Below are 17,204 nucleotides of genomic sequence, written 5' to 3' on the forward strand. Positions count from 1 at the left end.
TAGATTAGCAATCGGGAAATAAGATGGAAAAGGAAAGAACTTCTATTTTAGTTAACTGGTACGATTAATTGATTCGGGTCCTTGATTTATTACATCATAGCTTTATTTACAAATATGGAGGCTTAGTAGAAAAACAAGATATTACTTGAATTTCTCGTTAGATAGATCGCAATATTTATAATATTAGGTTTCAATCGGGTAATTCCAAAATTGTTAAGAATTTTCGCAAATCTGGGAATCATGACACGAACTCTTCATAACGTAAAACGCGTAAGAATTTGAACCGAGAGAGAAAGTAAAATATATATAAAAAACAAATTTTATTTATTTTTTTTTTTTAAAAAAAATATATATATACATATAATTTTATTCTATACAATATATACATATATATATATATTTTAATAAAAATGGTTTTAAATGTTCATAAAAAAAATTCATTCTTCCTTCCCTTCCCTTCCCGTTCCCGTTCCCGTTCCCGTCCCATCCCAATCACTTTTTTATACCTTTGACGTATAATTAATAGTACCACCATTAATAACACCTTGTTTATAATATTCTTCACAAATTTTAACAATATAATAAGAATAAAATTCGTTATCAAAATGAAAAGTTAAATATCTTCTTCCCTTCCACATTTCAAAAAATTCTTGAAGATCAATATGATTAAAACTCCATCTTCCTCTTAAATAAATTTTCTTTAATTCATGATTAGCTCTAGTAGCCAATAATTCAAAAATAGGTTTCGCTAATACAGTTTCTCTATTAATAGTATTATCATTAGGTTCTTTTAATTCAATTTGAATTATTTTTAATTCATTAGAAGAAACCAAAAAATTATCAAAATTATCTAAAGATTGACGTCTGGCCAACCAAATTGGTACAACCTCAATTCTAGGACAATAAGTTATTAAAGTTTGTAAATAAAGTTCTATATTAGAAGTAGGAGGATGAGATTTTGTTTCAATTTTAATAATTCTAAGAAAACCATGAGTATTTGAAATTAATTTTGAATAAGTATCAAAATTAACACCAACAGCATTTGATAAATCTAAAACTTCTAATTGAGGGATAATAATATCTTTTAAACAATATAAACCACAATAATCAAAATTTTTAAGATTTATATGTAATTCAGTTAAATTAGTAAAAGAAGAAAAGATTTGGGAAGAAAGACAAACCTTATTTTCAAATTCTATTGATTTTAAAGAATTTGAAAGAAATTCTATAGTTTTACTATTTTTAAATTTAAATTTTTTATCTTCAATAGCTCTAAATTTTAATTCTCTAAGATTATTTTGAGTAAGAATAAGAGATTCAATTCCTTCATTAAAATTATTAAAATTCATAAAAATTTCAATTCGTCTTACTGAATTACAATATTTTGGAATTTCTAAAAAATATTCAGAAGGAAGTGAAGTGTCACATTCTAATGTTGTAATATTTGATAAACGACCTCTTGAATCTGGGAGATCAAAAATTTTAAATGAAGGAAGTTTAAGAATTTTAATATTAAAACTTTGTCTTAAAAATAACTTCCAAAATTCTTCTTGAATTATTGATTTATAATCATAATGATCACAATTATAACCATCGAGTATATTATCAACTAATTTTTGTATAATTTTATCTGAAAGTGATTGACAATATGAAACATAATTAAATAATGGTAATTCAGTAATTGATGGATTTAATCTTAACCCTTTCTTATAAAGATTTTCTTTAGATTCTTTTGGAAGACATTTAAGAATAGTCTTTCCAATTAATTTCCAAAATATTGTATCATCATAATAATTTGATGAATTAATCCAAGGATTTCTCCATAATATTGGTACCACGTTTTTACAAAATGCCCTATTAGCTTTTAAACATGAATATAAAGTAATCTTATCATCCGAAGTAAATTCAAAAATTCCTTTAAGACAATCTTCACCAAGTTGTTTAACCTTCATTATTAGGATGATGAGGATATATTCGAGAGGAAATATTCGAGAGAATTTACCCAAGAGGATTTACTCGAGAGGATTTATTCGAGGATATATTCGAGGATTTATTTTAGGATTTATTTGAAGATTTATTTGAAGATTTATTTTTATTCGAGGATTTATTTGATGAAAAGGAAAAAAAAAAAAAATTTTTTTTTCGCCTCGATAAAAATAGATGTAAACTATTATATATATGCAAAACATTTACAGCCACTTTGCAATGAGTACCGATCAACTGCCAATTTTATTTTAAATAAATAAAACTTTAATTTTTAAAGAAATACATTGTGTAATACGGTAGTATTAAGTGACACGGACGGTTCAGTCGGTTCACTGACCATTACTTTTGTACGACGTTACAACGGCTACAAACATGAAACAAGATGTTTATTCATGATAAGCCTTTTTTTTTCGTGTAATTCCGAATTTGTTTAAGATTGATTTGATTCTCGAATTTTTTATTACCCCCCTTTGTTTTATATATCAGTTTAATAGTTGCCTTTTCAAGATATTTAAATAAATATAAAGTTATTATATATATATAGAAAGAATATCCCTATTTCTTAAATATAAATTTGTTTTTTTTTCTTTTTTCCTCCCTTCTCCCAATTAAAAAAAAAAATGGCGCCGCTTCAAATACCTGATGATTGCATTTTAAATATTTTAAAATTTTTATATAAAGATCATAAAACTTTATTTTCATGTTTATTAATTAATAAACAATGGTGTGAAATTACAGTTCCCATATTATGGAGAAAACCTTGGAAACTTGGTATTTCGACAGAATTTTGGGAATTTATAACAGATTCTCTCATATTATGCCTTTCAGATTATTCTAAACAAGTTTTACATATTAATGGTATCATTCCTTCAAATATTTTATCACAAAAACCTAAATTCAATTATATTTCATATATTAAATATATATCCCAAGATATAATTACAAAATTTGTTAATAATTATATTACTTTAAATTTTGAAGAAGAAACTTTTAGTTTAATGCATAAAAATTTATTATTTGAAGAAATTTGGAAAATGTTTTTAAATCAATGTAATTCTTTAAAATCTATTACTTTACCAAATATTAAAATAATTAATTATTTACAAGATGAAGGAAATTGTTTAAAAAATATTAAAAAATTAATATGTTCAACTGAAATAGATTCTTCTTTATTTTTGGATTTATCTAAAATTTGTCAAAACATTACAAAATTTATTATTATACAAAATAAAAATCTTGAAAATAATGAAATAGGTTTAAATACTTTAATAGAATCTCAAAATAATATTGAACATATTAAGATTGAATCTTTTATGAATATAGAAAATGATACTTTAGCAAAATCTTTAAGATTACATATTAATTCACTTAAATCAATTACATTAAAGAATTTTAATTCTTTACCTTATTCATTATTTTATAATTCTGAATTTCCAAATTTAAAAATTTTAAAAATTAAATTAATTAATAATTTAAAAATTTTAGATACAATTAAATTACCAAATCTTGAAATACTTGAAATATTAAATAATAGTAATTTAATTGATCAAACAATTGATTTATATTCAAAATTAATTTCTACTACAACAAATGGTAATTTAAAAAAAATTAATTTAGAAGTTTCAAATGATCAATGTTTTGATGATTTAAAAGATTTTATTGAAATTATTACAAATCATTGTATTAAAATTGAATATCTTACCCTTTGGATTAATGATAAATTATTTAATAATTTGGAAATTTTATTAATTACTTGTAAAAATTTAAACCATATTACTATTAATAAGGCAATAGATTTAGATTGGGAATTAATTGATGATGATTTTAATAATTTAAATGATGATGATGATATTGATAGTAGTGCTAGTATTGAAAGTAATTCAAGTAACTTAAGTGAAAATGGTAGATGTAATATGGGAAAAAATGATAATTCTTGGTTGGATTTTTTAACAAAAAGTGTTGGTATTGGTGTTCAATCAAATGAATTTAAATTTTTAAATATTTTGGCTACTCATTCTTCTATTAATTTGTCTGAATTAATCATTCGTGGTGATTGGAATTTTACTAGAAAAGATTTGGTGAAATTTTTTGAAATTTGGAAAGAAAAAAATTCTTCTATTCCATTAAAATTACAAATAGTTAATAATAAAACTTCTATAGAAACTATTAATGATGTTTGTAGAAAATATGCTGATGAAGGTATTTTAAAGGATTGGTTAGCATATAAATACAATCGTATTTAAATTTTGTAAATAATTTAAGAATATAGATTTTTTTCATTTTTTTTTGTATTTAAGAATATAGATTTTTCATTTTTTTTTTGTATTTAAGAATATAGATTTTTTTTCATTTTTTTTTCATTTGTATTTTCTTTTTTAATAAAATACACTTTTAGACTTATAAACTATTGTATTGCGTAAATATGACATAAATGATACGAAAAAAAACAAGTGGTCTCACAAGATTTAAGATCGTTGACATCAATTTTGTCACCTTATTCCACACCTATTATGTCACCTCGAGCACGACAGTTAATACGACGAAAGACGTTCGCTTATCAGTTTTTATTTTCGACATTCCCAAAAGAGAATTTGGAAGAATCACGCGCGAAATAAGAAACGTGCACCAAAATTTTGCATCAACTAAAGGACCGACGCTAATTAAGTTTACCAGTAGTCAAAGAATCAAAGAATAAGCTTTGTTTTGTTAAAATAAAATCTTTTAATTTAAATCTAGCTTTTTCTTATAAGAGCAAATTAAAGTATGGAGATTCCGGTTTATTTATAAGTTAAATTCCAAGTATAGTTAGCATCATAGTGACTGAGTTTAATAATGCATCAATAACGTATCTTTGCATCACTTTTGTAATATTATATTAACCATTGTTTAAATTTAAGGAAAAAACCTTAATAGAATATCAATAGTTCATCATAAAAGAATCATATCGGGCTTTTGTAACTGTATATTGGAAAATAAGTTTTTTTAGTGGAAACATGTTAATGTTGTTATTTAGTACATAAAATCGCAAATCACATCCTCAAATATACAGAATCTCAAAAAAAATTTCCAAAAAAATTAAAGATAAAAGATCACATAATAATGATAATAACCAACCGGAACCAACTTCGGAGAATATGGACTTCGATTCAAAAAAAGGTATCTGTCGTTCTTTTGCCTGATTCCCTGTCTTTCCAATCGGTGGCTGTAACTGATGCACCAAATGCAAGGTTGATAATATTTTCCTGGTTTGCTTTCCAGGAAACGTTGACTGTGTGTGGTTGCTTGTTGCGATTGTGTTCCATTACTAGCTCTATTTTGATAACATAAATCTTTCATGCCAAACCAATGGACTCCTCTACTAAGAACGCAATGGACACTAGACGAGGTAATTTTTAGCTGTTTATAAGAAACAGGAAAAAAAATTCTTAAGTAATTCTCACCCTAGATCTGGGGGTGTATCGAAAAAATGGCGGAGAGGAGCAGAAAGGGAAGGAGAGTATATAACAAAATACTACTTCTGTACAGAAGAAACAGACGTATTTCCGACGATCCAATGGACGTCCAAAACCAATAATATTGAGGGTGATGGGGCCAGATCTCCATAGCAACCCCATCGGATGCTCTCTGCTACCTGTACAAGTTTCCCAAGGAAGAAAAGAACAAGGAAAAATCGCAAGAGACAGCGGGAAATTACTTTTTCAGCACCAAGACCAAATAAAGATAAAGAAGAGAATAAAGAAGAGAACAAAGGAAAATCGCAAGAAATATCTTAGGCAGGTAGAATTACTTTATCCGCATCAAGACCAAATCTGCCGATGGATAACTATAGAGACAAAGTTAACGTTATCCCATGTGTTTATCCATTGTTACGCAATAAAAATTTACTGAATATTGTGCTACACTGTATCCCGTGAGTGTCGACCCGAGCTTTTTTAATTAATTAATAAAGCGCAGTAACACTCCGTGATGTACTTTTTTCTTACCCACGCTAGAAAGAAACGACCTATCGCAGTTTGAAAGAAGTGTTGACGAAAAAATTATTGAAGTCCGGACGAGACTCTTCGCAATTAAGGTATGAATGAACCAATTTTTTCGGCTGTGGCTGTGTATTTGCAAGGAAGCGACTCAGAGCTTGCAAAGCTAGTATCTATTTTTTTTTGTTCAGAAATTTCGAGGACCTTATTTAGCGGAGAACATAAACTTTCGGTGATTTTTACTAAGGTCAATACTGTTAATTTATTTCTGACTCTGCATGTTCTATGCATAACTGACGACCATTTTATTCTATCCAGAATATCGACGTTGGGACAAATGAAATCGGATTAGAGTTAGTTGAAATATTATGTTAGTATAGATAGCTTAGATGAACGAAACACTACAGGCATTAGTAATTTCACTTTGTAAAACAAAGTTTATGTATTATCGAAACTTGTAATTTATTTTACATCAATAAATCAGTAATTCCGATGAGGATATTACCTCGTTTTTTTTATCTATGCTAACGAACTTTTGAATTATTCCATTTTATATAAAAAATTATTATCGAACATACAATCCAAGGGAATTAAATGCCAAGCTCTTGACTTAGATAGCCAAACTTAGGAAGGAGAATACTGAGATTCCTGAACTTAGAGAGAAGCTACTAAGATTTGCTGAGGTTGAGACTGAGAATGCGAGGTTGAAGCAAATTATTGAGGAGAATGCGTGATGCTGAGAATGCTGAACTCACGGAGCTTGAGGCTAGACTTGCATTATTAGAACAGGGGTTCAGCAGTAGATGGAATGGCGTTGTCATTTGGTCAGACACAAAATGATGAAGAAGCGGTGCTAGTGGTGACGGTACCAACTGTTAATGTACCCGATACCAACTCAATAATGAAGTAGAACGAGCATCTAGTGACTTTGATGGTAATGATGAGGAAATGGTCGATTTTTTGGATGAGGCGTATAAGAAAAGCATTAGCAATAAGATTAGAGAGAGGAGGCAGAAAAAGAAGCAGAGAGATCAAGAGGCACTTGTAATCAGGACGTGACTAAAATTCCTGAGGTCACAGACATGTTAACTTCAGAGCAAGTCAAGCAGGACTTATCACAATCTTATGAGGCTAGTTCTGAGTAGTGTTTCGATCCGTTGCCGGATAAACCCAGATAAATTTTTTTTTTAGATATCCGGTTTTTACCCGGATAAATATCCGGATAAAAAATGGTAAGATTGACCGGAATCCGGTTAAAAAATTAATTTCATAACATTTCATATATTTTTAAATAAGTTAAATATTATGGCTTAATTTGGTAAATTCATAATTATAGGTTTTACTTTAAAGACAATATTTTTTTTTATTATTTTTAACAAAAGATTTGTCACATAAATTGAATATAAATAAAATATTAAATTCGCGGCATTTATTATTAAATTTTTATAGTTTGGCGTTTATTTTATATAATATAATATGATAAATATTATGCAATTTGAACAGAATTATTTAACAAAAATTATCACTTTATTTATAAAAAATAAATTTAATATTATTCATTTATCACTTCATTACATTCATACTCAGTCTTAGAAAATAAACTAATTGATTGGTATATAAGAAAAGATATTTGTAAACAATGTGGTATACTAAATGATAATATTAAGAAAAGAGAAAATAATTAGAATACTTTAAAATTATGCATCTTATATTATAAATAAGAAAAAAAATTACATTAAACTGTTTTTAATCTCCAAATTGATGAAAATAAATAGAAAAAAATTACTAAAGTAAAATGATTACAAGATAAAAAATATATGATATCTGTAAAAATTGTAATAAGATAGTTATTGCTCTTTAATTAAAGAAAAATGTCATAATCTTTTTGACCTTTATACATATAATATATTTGCAAGAAATGTTTAAAAAAAAAAGAATCAATAAGATGAAAAGAAATCTAATCATTTAAGAAAAAAATAACAAAGACAAGACAAATTTTTACATAATATTAAGATGTATAATTATAAAAAATTAGAAAATTTCTAAGTTTACACGGGGTGTTTGTACACAGGTCATATAAATATAATTTTTAATAGACTAATTTTTTGTTTTTTAATTTGAAATTGAATGCTACTGACATTATACTCTTTTACTTTTTATTCTTATTATATTACAGATAAATATATGTATTTTCACCTGCTCTGCAAGTTTACTTAAGGCATTAAAGAAGGGTTTGAATGCCGTTTTTAATCTACTAATATGACCCGTATTTAAACACCCTGTATACAAATAGAAATTGCCAAAAAATTAAATGCAAAAATTGAAAATTTCATTATTAAAAAATATTTCATTATTTTGTTTCAAGATAAATTAAATAATGAAAGATATTCAGCATACAAGAATTTTTGTAAAAATTATAAAGGATTCTTAAATAGTAAAAGTAGAAATTTCTTATTTTTCTTATGCAACTATCAGCAAAAAGATATTTTAACATATTCCTTAAACTGTTTTGTAACATTTGTCTGCAATTTTGTTTTTTAATTAAAGACACTTTTAAATACCTTAAAATATTTTATTACATAAACCAATATTTTTGTAATAAATTTTATAGTATTTTCTAAGTAGAAATTGAAAAAAAAAGTTCAATTTTTTTAATTAATAATTTTTTAAAATTAAATGATCAACAAATTATAACAAATAGTAACCAAATTTTTTAAATTGAAATATCTTTTTATCCATTAACCCTAGAAATATAAAATTACCACCATTTGATGCGTCTTAATGAGAAGAATCTAATAGAAATAAAATTGTCCTTCTACAAATATTATATTATAGGATAACTTATAAAATCTAAAAATTGATAAATTAATATAACTTTTTATTTATCAATTTTAGAGTTATGATTTTATTACCATTAAATACACCTTAATAAGAGAAATCTAACAAATATAATTTCATCTTTCTATAATTACTAGATTTTAAGATATTTTAAAAATTCAAAAATTTTTAAAATTAATTTTAGCCCCTATAGTTTAAGGGATAAAATTTATTTTTTCTTTTTAGTAGAAGAATATTTTTCAAATCTTACCTAGCAAACTAAAAAAATTATAAAATGAAAAAAAAAACTTTGAATTTACCAATATTATTGAATACATATAGTAGTTAAAGATGAGAGCATAGTAAACATGTAGTGTATGGTTGGCTATATATGTAGGGTATGTAGGGATGTTGAAGGTTCCAGGTTCATGAACTTAAACCGAAAATTCTAAACCTGGTTTGAAGGAAACTCAGTTCCATTTTTGGAACTATATGTAAACTAAGTTTGTAATTAGTTCAACCAATCATAAATGCAGATTTACATATAAAAATAGATTATATAAATATATTATATGATAATCAAGTGATAATTGATAATCAGTCATCTGATTATTTAAAAGTTGATCTAACGCGTTTAAAAAAAATTTTATGTGTTATTACGACTATTAAAGATGGAGTTAACCATAGCAGAAACTAGCCAGTTACAACAATTAAGAGCTGAGATACTAGGCGAACTTGATAAAGATGAAAATAATTTATATAGTGAAGAGGAAGAAGAAAATATTAATGAAGACGAAAACTTAAATAACAAAAAGAGTTCTGCTTGGAACTATTTTAAATTACAAATTTCTGGGAAAAAAATATGTAAAAATTGTTCTCGAGAATATGGTGAAAAGACGGGAATATCAACTTTAAAGAAACACCTTTATTATAAACATAATATTATTATAGATAAAATTAAAAATACTCAAACAACTTTGAATTTTCTTAGAGTTGATCCATGACCAATTACCGAACAGCAGGTGTAAAATATAGCTTTTGTAGATTGAATAATCTCTGACCTACAACCATTTAAAATTGTTGAAAATCCCCATTTTGTTTATATGTTTAAAATATTTGATCCAAGATATCAAGTTCCTACTTCGGCAGAATTTAAAGGAAATGGTTGTAAATAAATTTAATACAATCAGAAAAAATATTGGTGCATTTATGGCTCAAATTCCAGGAAAAATCGCGCTTACAGCTGACATGTGGACGAGTAAATTTACAAATGATGCATTTCTTGGCCTCACTGTCCATTATATTGATCAGAAATGGAAGTTGCAGAATTTCCTATTAGATATCATATCTTTTACTAAACGGCATACTGGAATCAATATTGCAACATCAATTAATAATGTTTTAAATGATTTTAATCTTCAAGAAAAAACTTTGGCTCTTACAACTGATAATGAATCGGCTATGATTGTGTGTGGAAGAACGCTTAGACAACAATTGATTCTTCGAACTGATTCTCGAAAATTTTAGACATTACCGTTGTGCCGCCCATATTCTTAATCTTGCTGCACAACAAGGACTTGAAATGATATCAGATGAAGTTATTAAAGTACGAGAATTAATGAATAAAATTAAGCATTCAATAGTAATTAGCGATCAGTTAAAAAATTTGTGTTCATACGCAAAAATTACATATTTGAGACCAGAATTGGATTGTAAGACGAGATGGAATTCAACTTTTAATATGTTAAGAAAATTGGAAAAAATGTGGCGTGGATTGCAATTATTGGCAGTTGAAAATAAGGAAATTCAAAATTTAATGCCTACCAATAATGAATGGAAAATAATTAAAGTCAGTATTGAATAATTGAATGAATATTAGTATTAATTTATATTCATTATAATTAATACAATTTCTTTGATTTTTTTTATCATAGGATACACTTACTGTTTTGGAGCCTTTGGAAAAAGCTACAGTCTATCTTTCTGCTGCTAGATATCCGACAATTGCAGATGTTCGGTTTGTTTTTTTAGGAATTTTGGATTATTTGAATGATTTGATTGGATCGGAAGAATTTAGTCAAAATGAATTAGCATCATCTATAAATCAAAAGATTGATGACTATTGGAAATATATTGATGAACAAACTTTAGTAGCTGCAATTTTAGATCCTCGGACAAAACTTACTTTATTTGAATCAGGAACACCAACCGCTAACGCAATATCCACTGTTACAGCTTTATTACGTAGTTATCATGTTGTGACAAGTGAAAATTGCAAAAAAACCCAAGATGAAAATGATTATAGTAGTACACGGGAATATTTTGCACAAAAACAGTGTCGTTTATCTGAAAGTGATTCATACCGATCATCTATTTCTTCTATTCAAGTAGCTCTTATATCATTAAAGAAATTTTTTCGAATTAGACCGATATTTAGCTTTACCTTGTGATGAAAAAGCAGATCCGTTATTGTGGCGGCAGGCACATCAATAAGAATTTCCAAAATTATCGTTAATGGCGAGAAGATACCTTTGTATTCAAGCAACTAAGCTTGCATGTGAACAACTTTTTTCTGTTGCAGCCAATACTATTACTAAAACCCGAAATAGACTTGACCCGCAGAAACAGTCAGGGCTACTTTGTGCACTAAATCCTGGTTGGAAAAAGAAGGTATAAGTAAAAATCATTAATACTAGTATCTGTAAATATAATTACTTACACAATTTACGTATTTGAACATTATATGTGAAATGTATATACAGTATAAATACAACAATAAAGATAATTTTTGGCGAAAATTTAAGTGTATAAGGGTACGGTTGGTGGAGCACTGGTGGAGCCATGGTTTTTTTATAAAAATTTTTTAAAATTAAACTAAACTTGGAGGTTAATCAATTAAACGATTAAAAATAAATTTACATGTACTCCACATAGTGTTTAATATTTTAAATATTTAACAACTTGCCGTAAAAATTGGAAGAAAAAAAAATACATATGTACTACGTATAATATCGTAAATCCCTCCATTATTTGTTGAATATCACATGATATTTGAATTGCAACCGCTAATTAAATCGATTTTTATATTTAAATAAAGAGTTCGAACCTTATTTGAACCCCAGTTTCAAACAAGTTCAAAACTTATTATAAAAACTCAGTTCCCGAGTTCTACCTATTGGAAATTTAAGGAACTGAACCTAAACCAAACCTAAACGGACCTTAACATCCCTAGATTAGATGCGCCTCAATTAGACGAATCCAATGAATCATAAATCATTAAATTCTGATCACTGGACGTCGAAATAATGTGATTTAATGGTCATTTTTTAGAGGTGTCTGGATACTTTTGGCAGGTGGGTGTATATGAAACATGGTGGCGTTCTTCTACAGTATGTACTATATATATATTTATGATTATTTTATTTATTTTATTTATTAATAGTAATTATTTATTAAAACTTCAGCGTTCATTATATGATCAGATTGATTCGAACATTGAAAAACTGAGGAAAAAACCTCGAATTCTAAAAATTAAAAGAGTTCAAAGATGTAAAACAACAACAAGCATGCCTCCAGTGAATATACCAAATTGGTGTTTGACTGATGAGGCTCTTAAAAGATTTAATTGTTCAACAAATAAAATTCCAACATATGATTATAATACTGATCAATATGAAGAAAGTGACAAATATCATAATGATGAATATGAAAATAAAAAAATAAAAAATAAAAAAAACAAAAAAAGCAAAAAAAAGGGTAAAAAAACATAAAAATAATTAAATATTATGATTAAATACTTTTATTAGGTTATTTTTATCAATTGACATTTATACGAATTGATTAAAATAAAGTTGTATATAAGATTAATTTGAACATTCAATCCAATTAATTTTAAAATAAAATATGTATATTTTTAATATTTTCATCAGTTATTCGTGATATCAGAAAAAATAAAAAAAAATTGAAAATAAGGGGTTTTATATGAATAAACGATTATCTTTAATATTAAAATACTTTTTTTAGTAATAATTTTAATATACCTCTTTGGATTATATAATACAAATAAATAAATATTTTGCATATCAGTACTAGAGATGGGAAAACTTCGAGAAAGGAGCAGCTCGAGTATGGTTTTGGAGCGCATGTCCCACTTAGCGTTCAAACCGACTCAAACCGACTTGAACAAATTTGAACCGACTTGAACCGACTTGACCGACTTGAACCATTTTATCACGTGACATTACACAAATTTCCAAAAAAGGAAAATGTCACCTGCGAAAAATTTGAAAAATCATGTTTAAGGATTTATTAAAGCCGGTTAGTGTTACAAAAAACTTAGTTTGAGTCACTTTAAGTCAGTTTGAGTCGCTTGAGTCAGTTTGAGCTGCTTGAACCGCTCAAGTTGGTTTGAGTCAGTTTGAGCTGCTTGAACCGCTCAAGTCGGTTTGAGTCGGTTTGAGCAGTTCAAGTTAGTTTAAGTCGGTTTAGACTGAGCCGCTCCAAGTCAGTTTAACGGCTCTATTGGGCGAAGTTGAACCGACGAGCTACTTCCTATCTCTAATCAGTACCCGATATGTGTAAGATTGATTCAGTGTTATATATCAGTGACTAATCGTTTAAATATCGGGAATCTGATTTTTAGGCATATTTGATATGTTACATATCGGGTATCTGATATGTAATAAATGTCCAATATGTATCTGATTAGTCACTGATATATAGGTACCCGATATGTACCTGATGGCATTAATTTTGACCAGTGGTTGTGCTTTATTATAATGGTCTAACAGTGAGAAGAGACTTACCAGTTCGTTTTCTGATGTTCATCCACCAGGTTTCCAGTTTTCATAGGGGAGCAGGATCTGAAATTTATGAGTTGGGTATCGGGATTGGAGTTGCTGTTCAAGTCTGGCAATAGCTCGTCTAGAAAATCTTGCGCCTGAATACTGTAGTTCTTTAATGTCTGGTCTTGTAAGTAAAGACTGAACAATCTCTGAATAAACCATTTGATGTATTTATGAATTGTGTTCAATTGTAATATAGGTTTTTTATATAAAAAATATAAGATAGCTAAGAGGTGCTTATCTTATTAAAAGGAGTCAATCTTGCTACACATGTGATCAAGATCCTCTTCATCCCAGTCTACATATCCATTGGCAGCTTTCCACTGGCATTCCATATCAGTCTTTGGATGCTCCTTTGGAATCTCTTGCGCTTTTTCCTTATCTAACCTCATAGTTTCATACCCAGAGGGGTAGGGATAATCTCAGCATTGCGATCCTCCTTATATACTCTTATTATATCCGCAAGTTCTTTATTGCTAACTGCTTTAGGTAAGTCCCCATTATATTCGATCCAGTCCTTGAAGCAGTTTACTACTTCCCTAAGGTAGTACGTACTTGTTCTCAACATGTGTTGTGGGACATTCCTCTACTTTGAACGCAAGTATATCCCAATCATACTCATCTGATTCGTCTTGATACTTAGCCCATAGATAGGACCCCGGAAAATACTTATATAGGTAAGGTCCCAAAAATTTTTTTTGTTAGTAGCTCTAAGCAATATCAGCTGCTTGAAAATTAGTTTTATTTTATATGTATATGTTTGATGACGCACTCCAGTTACACTAGATTTTACATTTTTTGATTTCATCTTATAAATGTTATAAATGTTATAAATGTAAACCATTCCACAATGACGGGAACTATAGCTCTATAAAAATATAACCATGCAAGCGGTGGGCTAAATAATCATATTTAAATGTAAAAAGAATCATAAAATCTGAATTCCTGATAAAGTTAGATTGCGAAACTTTAAATGAATGTATTTTATTTATTATATCAACAAATGATGTTATTGTAAAGTATAAAATATGAGTTCTCAGAAAAAAATTTACAATTTCTTCGTAAAGATCTATAAAAGAAATATCACATTATTTATTTATATGTTATCAATATTACACCAACCTTTTAAAGTACCATTAGATTGAAAATCGTTCAAAATATTAGAATATTCATCGCCCATATCAAAATCACAAAATAATGATAAATATAAAGGGTTTCTACCTTTCCATGATTTCAGGAAAGTTTCTAATTCTAAAGCACTAAATCTCCAACTACCACTTAAAGTAAGTTGAACTAAGTTACAAGGAAATTTTTTGATAAATAAATCAAAAATAGATGCGCCATCACAAGCTAAATTATAATCAATATCAACATTTTCTTGATTATCATCGTAGTCATCATCATCATCATTATCATCCCACCAAGATTCTTCAAGATTAGAAAAAGTTGATAAAGCTTCCAGACCTAAGTATTTAATATTTCTACAGGATGATAACAATTGTTCTAAATCATCATAAATTTCTTCAATATACCAAAGTATAATATCTTCAATGTTTGGACAGAAATTGATGATTGAATTAATATATGGTTTTAATTCTCCTTCTGACGGATGTGGAGCAGTTCCAAAATGAATTTTTCTTAAAAATCCGTGAGTAGTTTGAATAAGAGAAGTATAAAGATCCAGAGGTTGATAAGCTGAATTTATAATTTCTAATATTTCCAATTTTGGTAGTTCCGCACAAATTAAATCTTCTAAATCTGTATCAATATCTTTAACTAAAATCTTTAAAGATTTTAACTCAGTTAAGTTACAAAGAGTTGTAACAGGTACGCAAATACAAAATTCAAAAGTTATACTTATTAAAGATTTTGACTGAGTTTCTAATGCTTTACCGATTTTTTCACATGAATCACCTTCAATTGAACATAATTTCACTTGTTGCAAATTATTTTGTAAAGAAATTAATGCTTCTAACCCTTCATTATCATCTCCGCATGGATTAATAACCATTTTTTTAATATTTCTACAAACTTGCGCTAAATCCAAAAATAATTTTGATGGACTATAAGTTGAACATATAAATTCATGTAAAGATGTTAAACATTGATCGGCTCCCAGGAAATGCAAAATGGACGTACTTGGTAGTTCAAGATATTTCACACAGGAACATTTACTCATGAATAATTTCCATAATTCATTTTCAATAATATTTGCATTATAATTCCATAATATAGCCGAAAAATTATTCTCGTTTGTAAGAGTCTCAACAATCTTTACAATATGTTCATTTGAAAGATATTGTATATATGATATGTAATTAAATAAGGGTTGTTGTTTTGTTATTGATGATTTATAATTGATACAATCTTTTTTAATGACATCTTTTTGTTCTTCAGAAAAACATAAAAATATTGTCCTTGATAATGATATCCAATAACTTTCATCTGTGTAAAAATTCCCTAATCTCCATGGATTTCGCCATAATATTTCTATAGTTGTTTCACACCATAGTCTATTAACCAGTAAACATGATAACAATGATTCTCTTTCTTCCTTTTGTGATCCTGATATCCCTTGCATTTGTTCAAATATCTCTCGGAGACAATCAGACGGTAGAAATGGTGTCATTTTTTTGTATAGATACGTTCAAAGTTCTTTTATTGATTGAAACTCTTTTGTTGTAATAAAATCGTAAATAAAGACAGTAAGTTAGTTGGAAGGATATTGCTGTTGTGTTATTTCCTTTGTTGACTTGGAAATAAATAAAAAAAGAACTTTTTTGCGAGTTAATAATTAGTATAAATGTTAATAATACGACTATGTTCGACGCGAATTTTTTTTTATTTGCAATAAAATAAAATAAAAAAAAAACTTTACCTACTTAAAAACTAACAATAAAAAAGGAGAAAAATTTTTTTTGTAAATAAAAAGCCACGAAGTTGTATAAATAGTATACGTTGAGGGCAATATCGGAGAATTTTCATTGGTTCGAATTTATTTAATAATGGAAACTAATTATTGGTACTAATAACCGGCATCTGCAATTAATAAAGTTGCATTTGTACACGTTTATTTATTTTCTCTCCCTAAACAAAACATAATCATGTTTAATTTCCTGTTTAAAATTTTGTATCATAATTTTTCACATCATCTAAATATCTATTTTTTAAAAAAAGTATTTCGTCCTTCTATATAACGAATTTGTAATACAAAATTCGGTGACACAATAACAAAAGTAAATCTAAATCTCGCCCCCATATGTGATGCTTAAATCTCGCCTTTATTCCAAAAAAGGATATTTTTGTGCCGATCATTTAATTCTGGCCAGAATTAAACACGTCACGTTGGGGTGGTCAGTCAACTAAGTAAATCAAAACTATTATGTGGTTAACCAACTATAAGCTTATTTAAATTTTTTGATCAACATAATATTTATATAAATTCATAAATAAACGTAAAGCTTATTTTTTTAGATGCCCAGATTGAATAACAACTTCTTTCTCGGTTATTTTGGTATAGTGTTTGGAATCATGTAACAGTTATTCGAATAACTCGAGTATATTCGAGTATTCGAATAAGTAT

At 27.4% G+C, this 17,204-nt stretch overlaps 6 protein-coding genes across 7 annotated transcripts; 2 read left to right on the plus strand and 4 right to left on the minus strand.

The window, feature by feature from the left end:
- Positions 1–297: 297 nt before the first annotated feature.
- OCT59_014935 (uncharacterized protein) lies at positions 298–2,122 on the minus strand. The gene has a single exon (XM_025320360.2). It carries the CDS (start codon positions 1,950–1,952, stop codon positions 501–503), a length of 1,452 nt encoding a protein of 483 aa, XP_025171499.1. The 5' UTR covers positions 1,953–2,122; the 3' UTR covers positions 298–500.
- Positions 2,123–2,565: 443 nt separating this feature from the next.
- OCT59_014936 (uncharacterized protein) lies at positions 2,566–4,384 on the plus strand. Its single transcript, XM_066150329.1, has one exon. It carries the CDS (start codon positions 2,607–2,609, stop codon positions 4,227–4,229), a length of 1,623 nt encoding a protein of 540 aa, XP_066002505.1. The 5' UTR covers positions 2,566–2,606; the 3' UTR covers positions 4,230–4,384.
- OCT59_014937 (uncharacterized protein) lies at positions 4,344–5,831 on the minus strand. 2 transcript variants are annotated; one of them, XM_066150331.1, is made up of 3 exons: positions 5,502–5,831; positions 5,101–5,382; positions 4,344–4,944 (listed from the first exon to the last, which is right to left on the minus strand). In XM_066150331.1, the coding sequence occupies exons 1-3, from the start codon at positions 5,598–5,600 to the stop codon at positions 4,915–4,917; spliced, it is 411 nt and encodes a 136-aa protein (XP_066002507.1). In that variant the 5' UTR covers positions 5,601–5,831; the 3' UTR covers positions 4,344–4,914. The 2 variants fall into 2 exon arrangements, with proteins under 2 accessions (XP_066002507.1, XP_066002506.1); XM_066150330.1 differs by having other exon boundaries at positions 4,344–5,382.
- A 128-nt stretch (positions 5,832–5,959) lies between these two features.
- OCT59_014938 (uncharacterized protein) lies at positions 5,960–6,484 on the plus strand. The gene is made up of 2 exons (XM_066150332.1): positions 5,960–6,207; positions 6,279–6,484. Exons 1-2 carry the CDS (start codon positions 6,061–6,063, stop codon positions 6,333–6,335), a joined length of 204 nt encoding a protein of 67 aa, XP_066002508.1. The 5' UTR covers positions 5,960–6,060; the 3' UTR covers positions 6,336–6,484.
- Positions 6,485–13,600: 7,116 nt separating this feature from the next.
- Positions 13,601–14,189, minus strand: OCT59_014939 (uncharacterized protein; the record flags this gene model as incomplete). The annotated part of the gene is made up of 2 exons (XM_066150333.1): positions 13,601–13,770; positions 14,024–14,189. The coding sequence occupies 2 exons, from the start codon at positions 14,187–14,189 to the stop codon at positions 13,601–13,603; spliced, it is 336 nt and encodes a 111-aa protein (XP_066002509.1).
- A 386-nt stretch (positions 14,190–14,575) lies between these two features.
- On the minus strand, positions 14,576–16,663 carry OCT59_014940 (uncharacterized protein). Its single transcript, XM_025320358.2, has 2 exons — positions 16,504–16,663; positions 14,576–16,396 (listed from the first exon to the last, which is right to left on the minus strand). Exon 2 carries the CDS (start codon positions 16,248–16,250, stop codon positions 14,718–14,720), a length of 1,533 nt encoding a protein of 510 aa, XP_025171497.1. The 5' UTR covers positions 16,251–16,396; positions 16,504–16,663; the 3' UTR covers positions 14,576–14,717.
- Positions 16,664–17,204: the final 541 nt, after the last annotated feature.

Source organism: Rhizophagus irregularis, chromosome 22 (genome assembly GCF_026210795.1).
Source record: "Rhizophagus irregularis chromosome 22, complete sequence".
Taxonomy (NCBI): domain Eukaryota; kingdom Fungi; phylum Glomeromycota; class Glomeromycetes; order Glomerales; family Glomeraceae; genus Rhizophagus; species Rhizophagus irregularis.

Excerpts from the sequence above, each read along its gene's own strand:
- OCT59_014935 (XM_025320360.2), bottom strand. The coding sequence starts at position 1,952 with ATGAAGGTTAAACAACTTGGTGAAGATTGTCTTAAAGGAATTTTTGAA.
- OCT59_014940 (XM_025320358.2), bottom strand. The coding sequence starts at position 16,250 with ATGACACCATTTCTACCGTCTGATTGTCTCCGAGAGATATTTGAACAA.
- OCT59_014936 (XM_066150329.1), top strand. The coding sequence starts at position 2,607 with ATGGCGCCGCTTCAAATACCTGATGATTGCATTTTAAATATTTTAAAA.
- OCT59_014937 (XM_066150330.1), bottom strand. The coding sequence starts at position 5,600 with ATGGGGTTGCTATGGAGATCTGGCCCCATCACCCTCAATATTATTGGT. Across the intron at positions 5,383-5,501 it reads TCTGTTTCTTCTGTACAGAA|CTAAAAATTACCTCGTCTAG; the intron begins GTAGTATTTTGT and ends TCTTATAAACAG.
- OCT59_014938 (XM_066150332.1), top strand. The coding sequence starts at position 6,061 with ATGAATGAACCAATTTTTTCGGCTGTGGCTGTGTATTTGCAAGGAAGC. Across the intron at positions 6,208-6,278 it reads TTTCGGTGATTTTTACTAAG|AATATCGACGTTGGGACAAA; the intron begins GTCAATACTGTT and ends TATTCTATCCAG.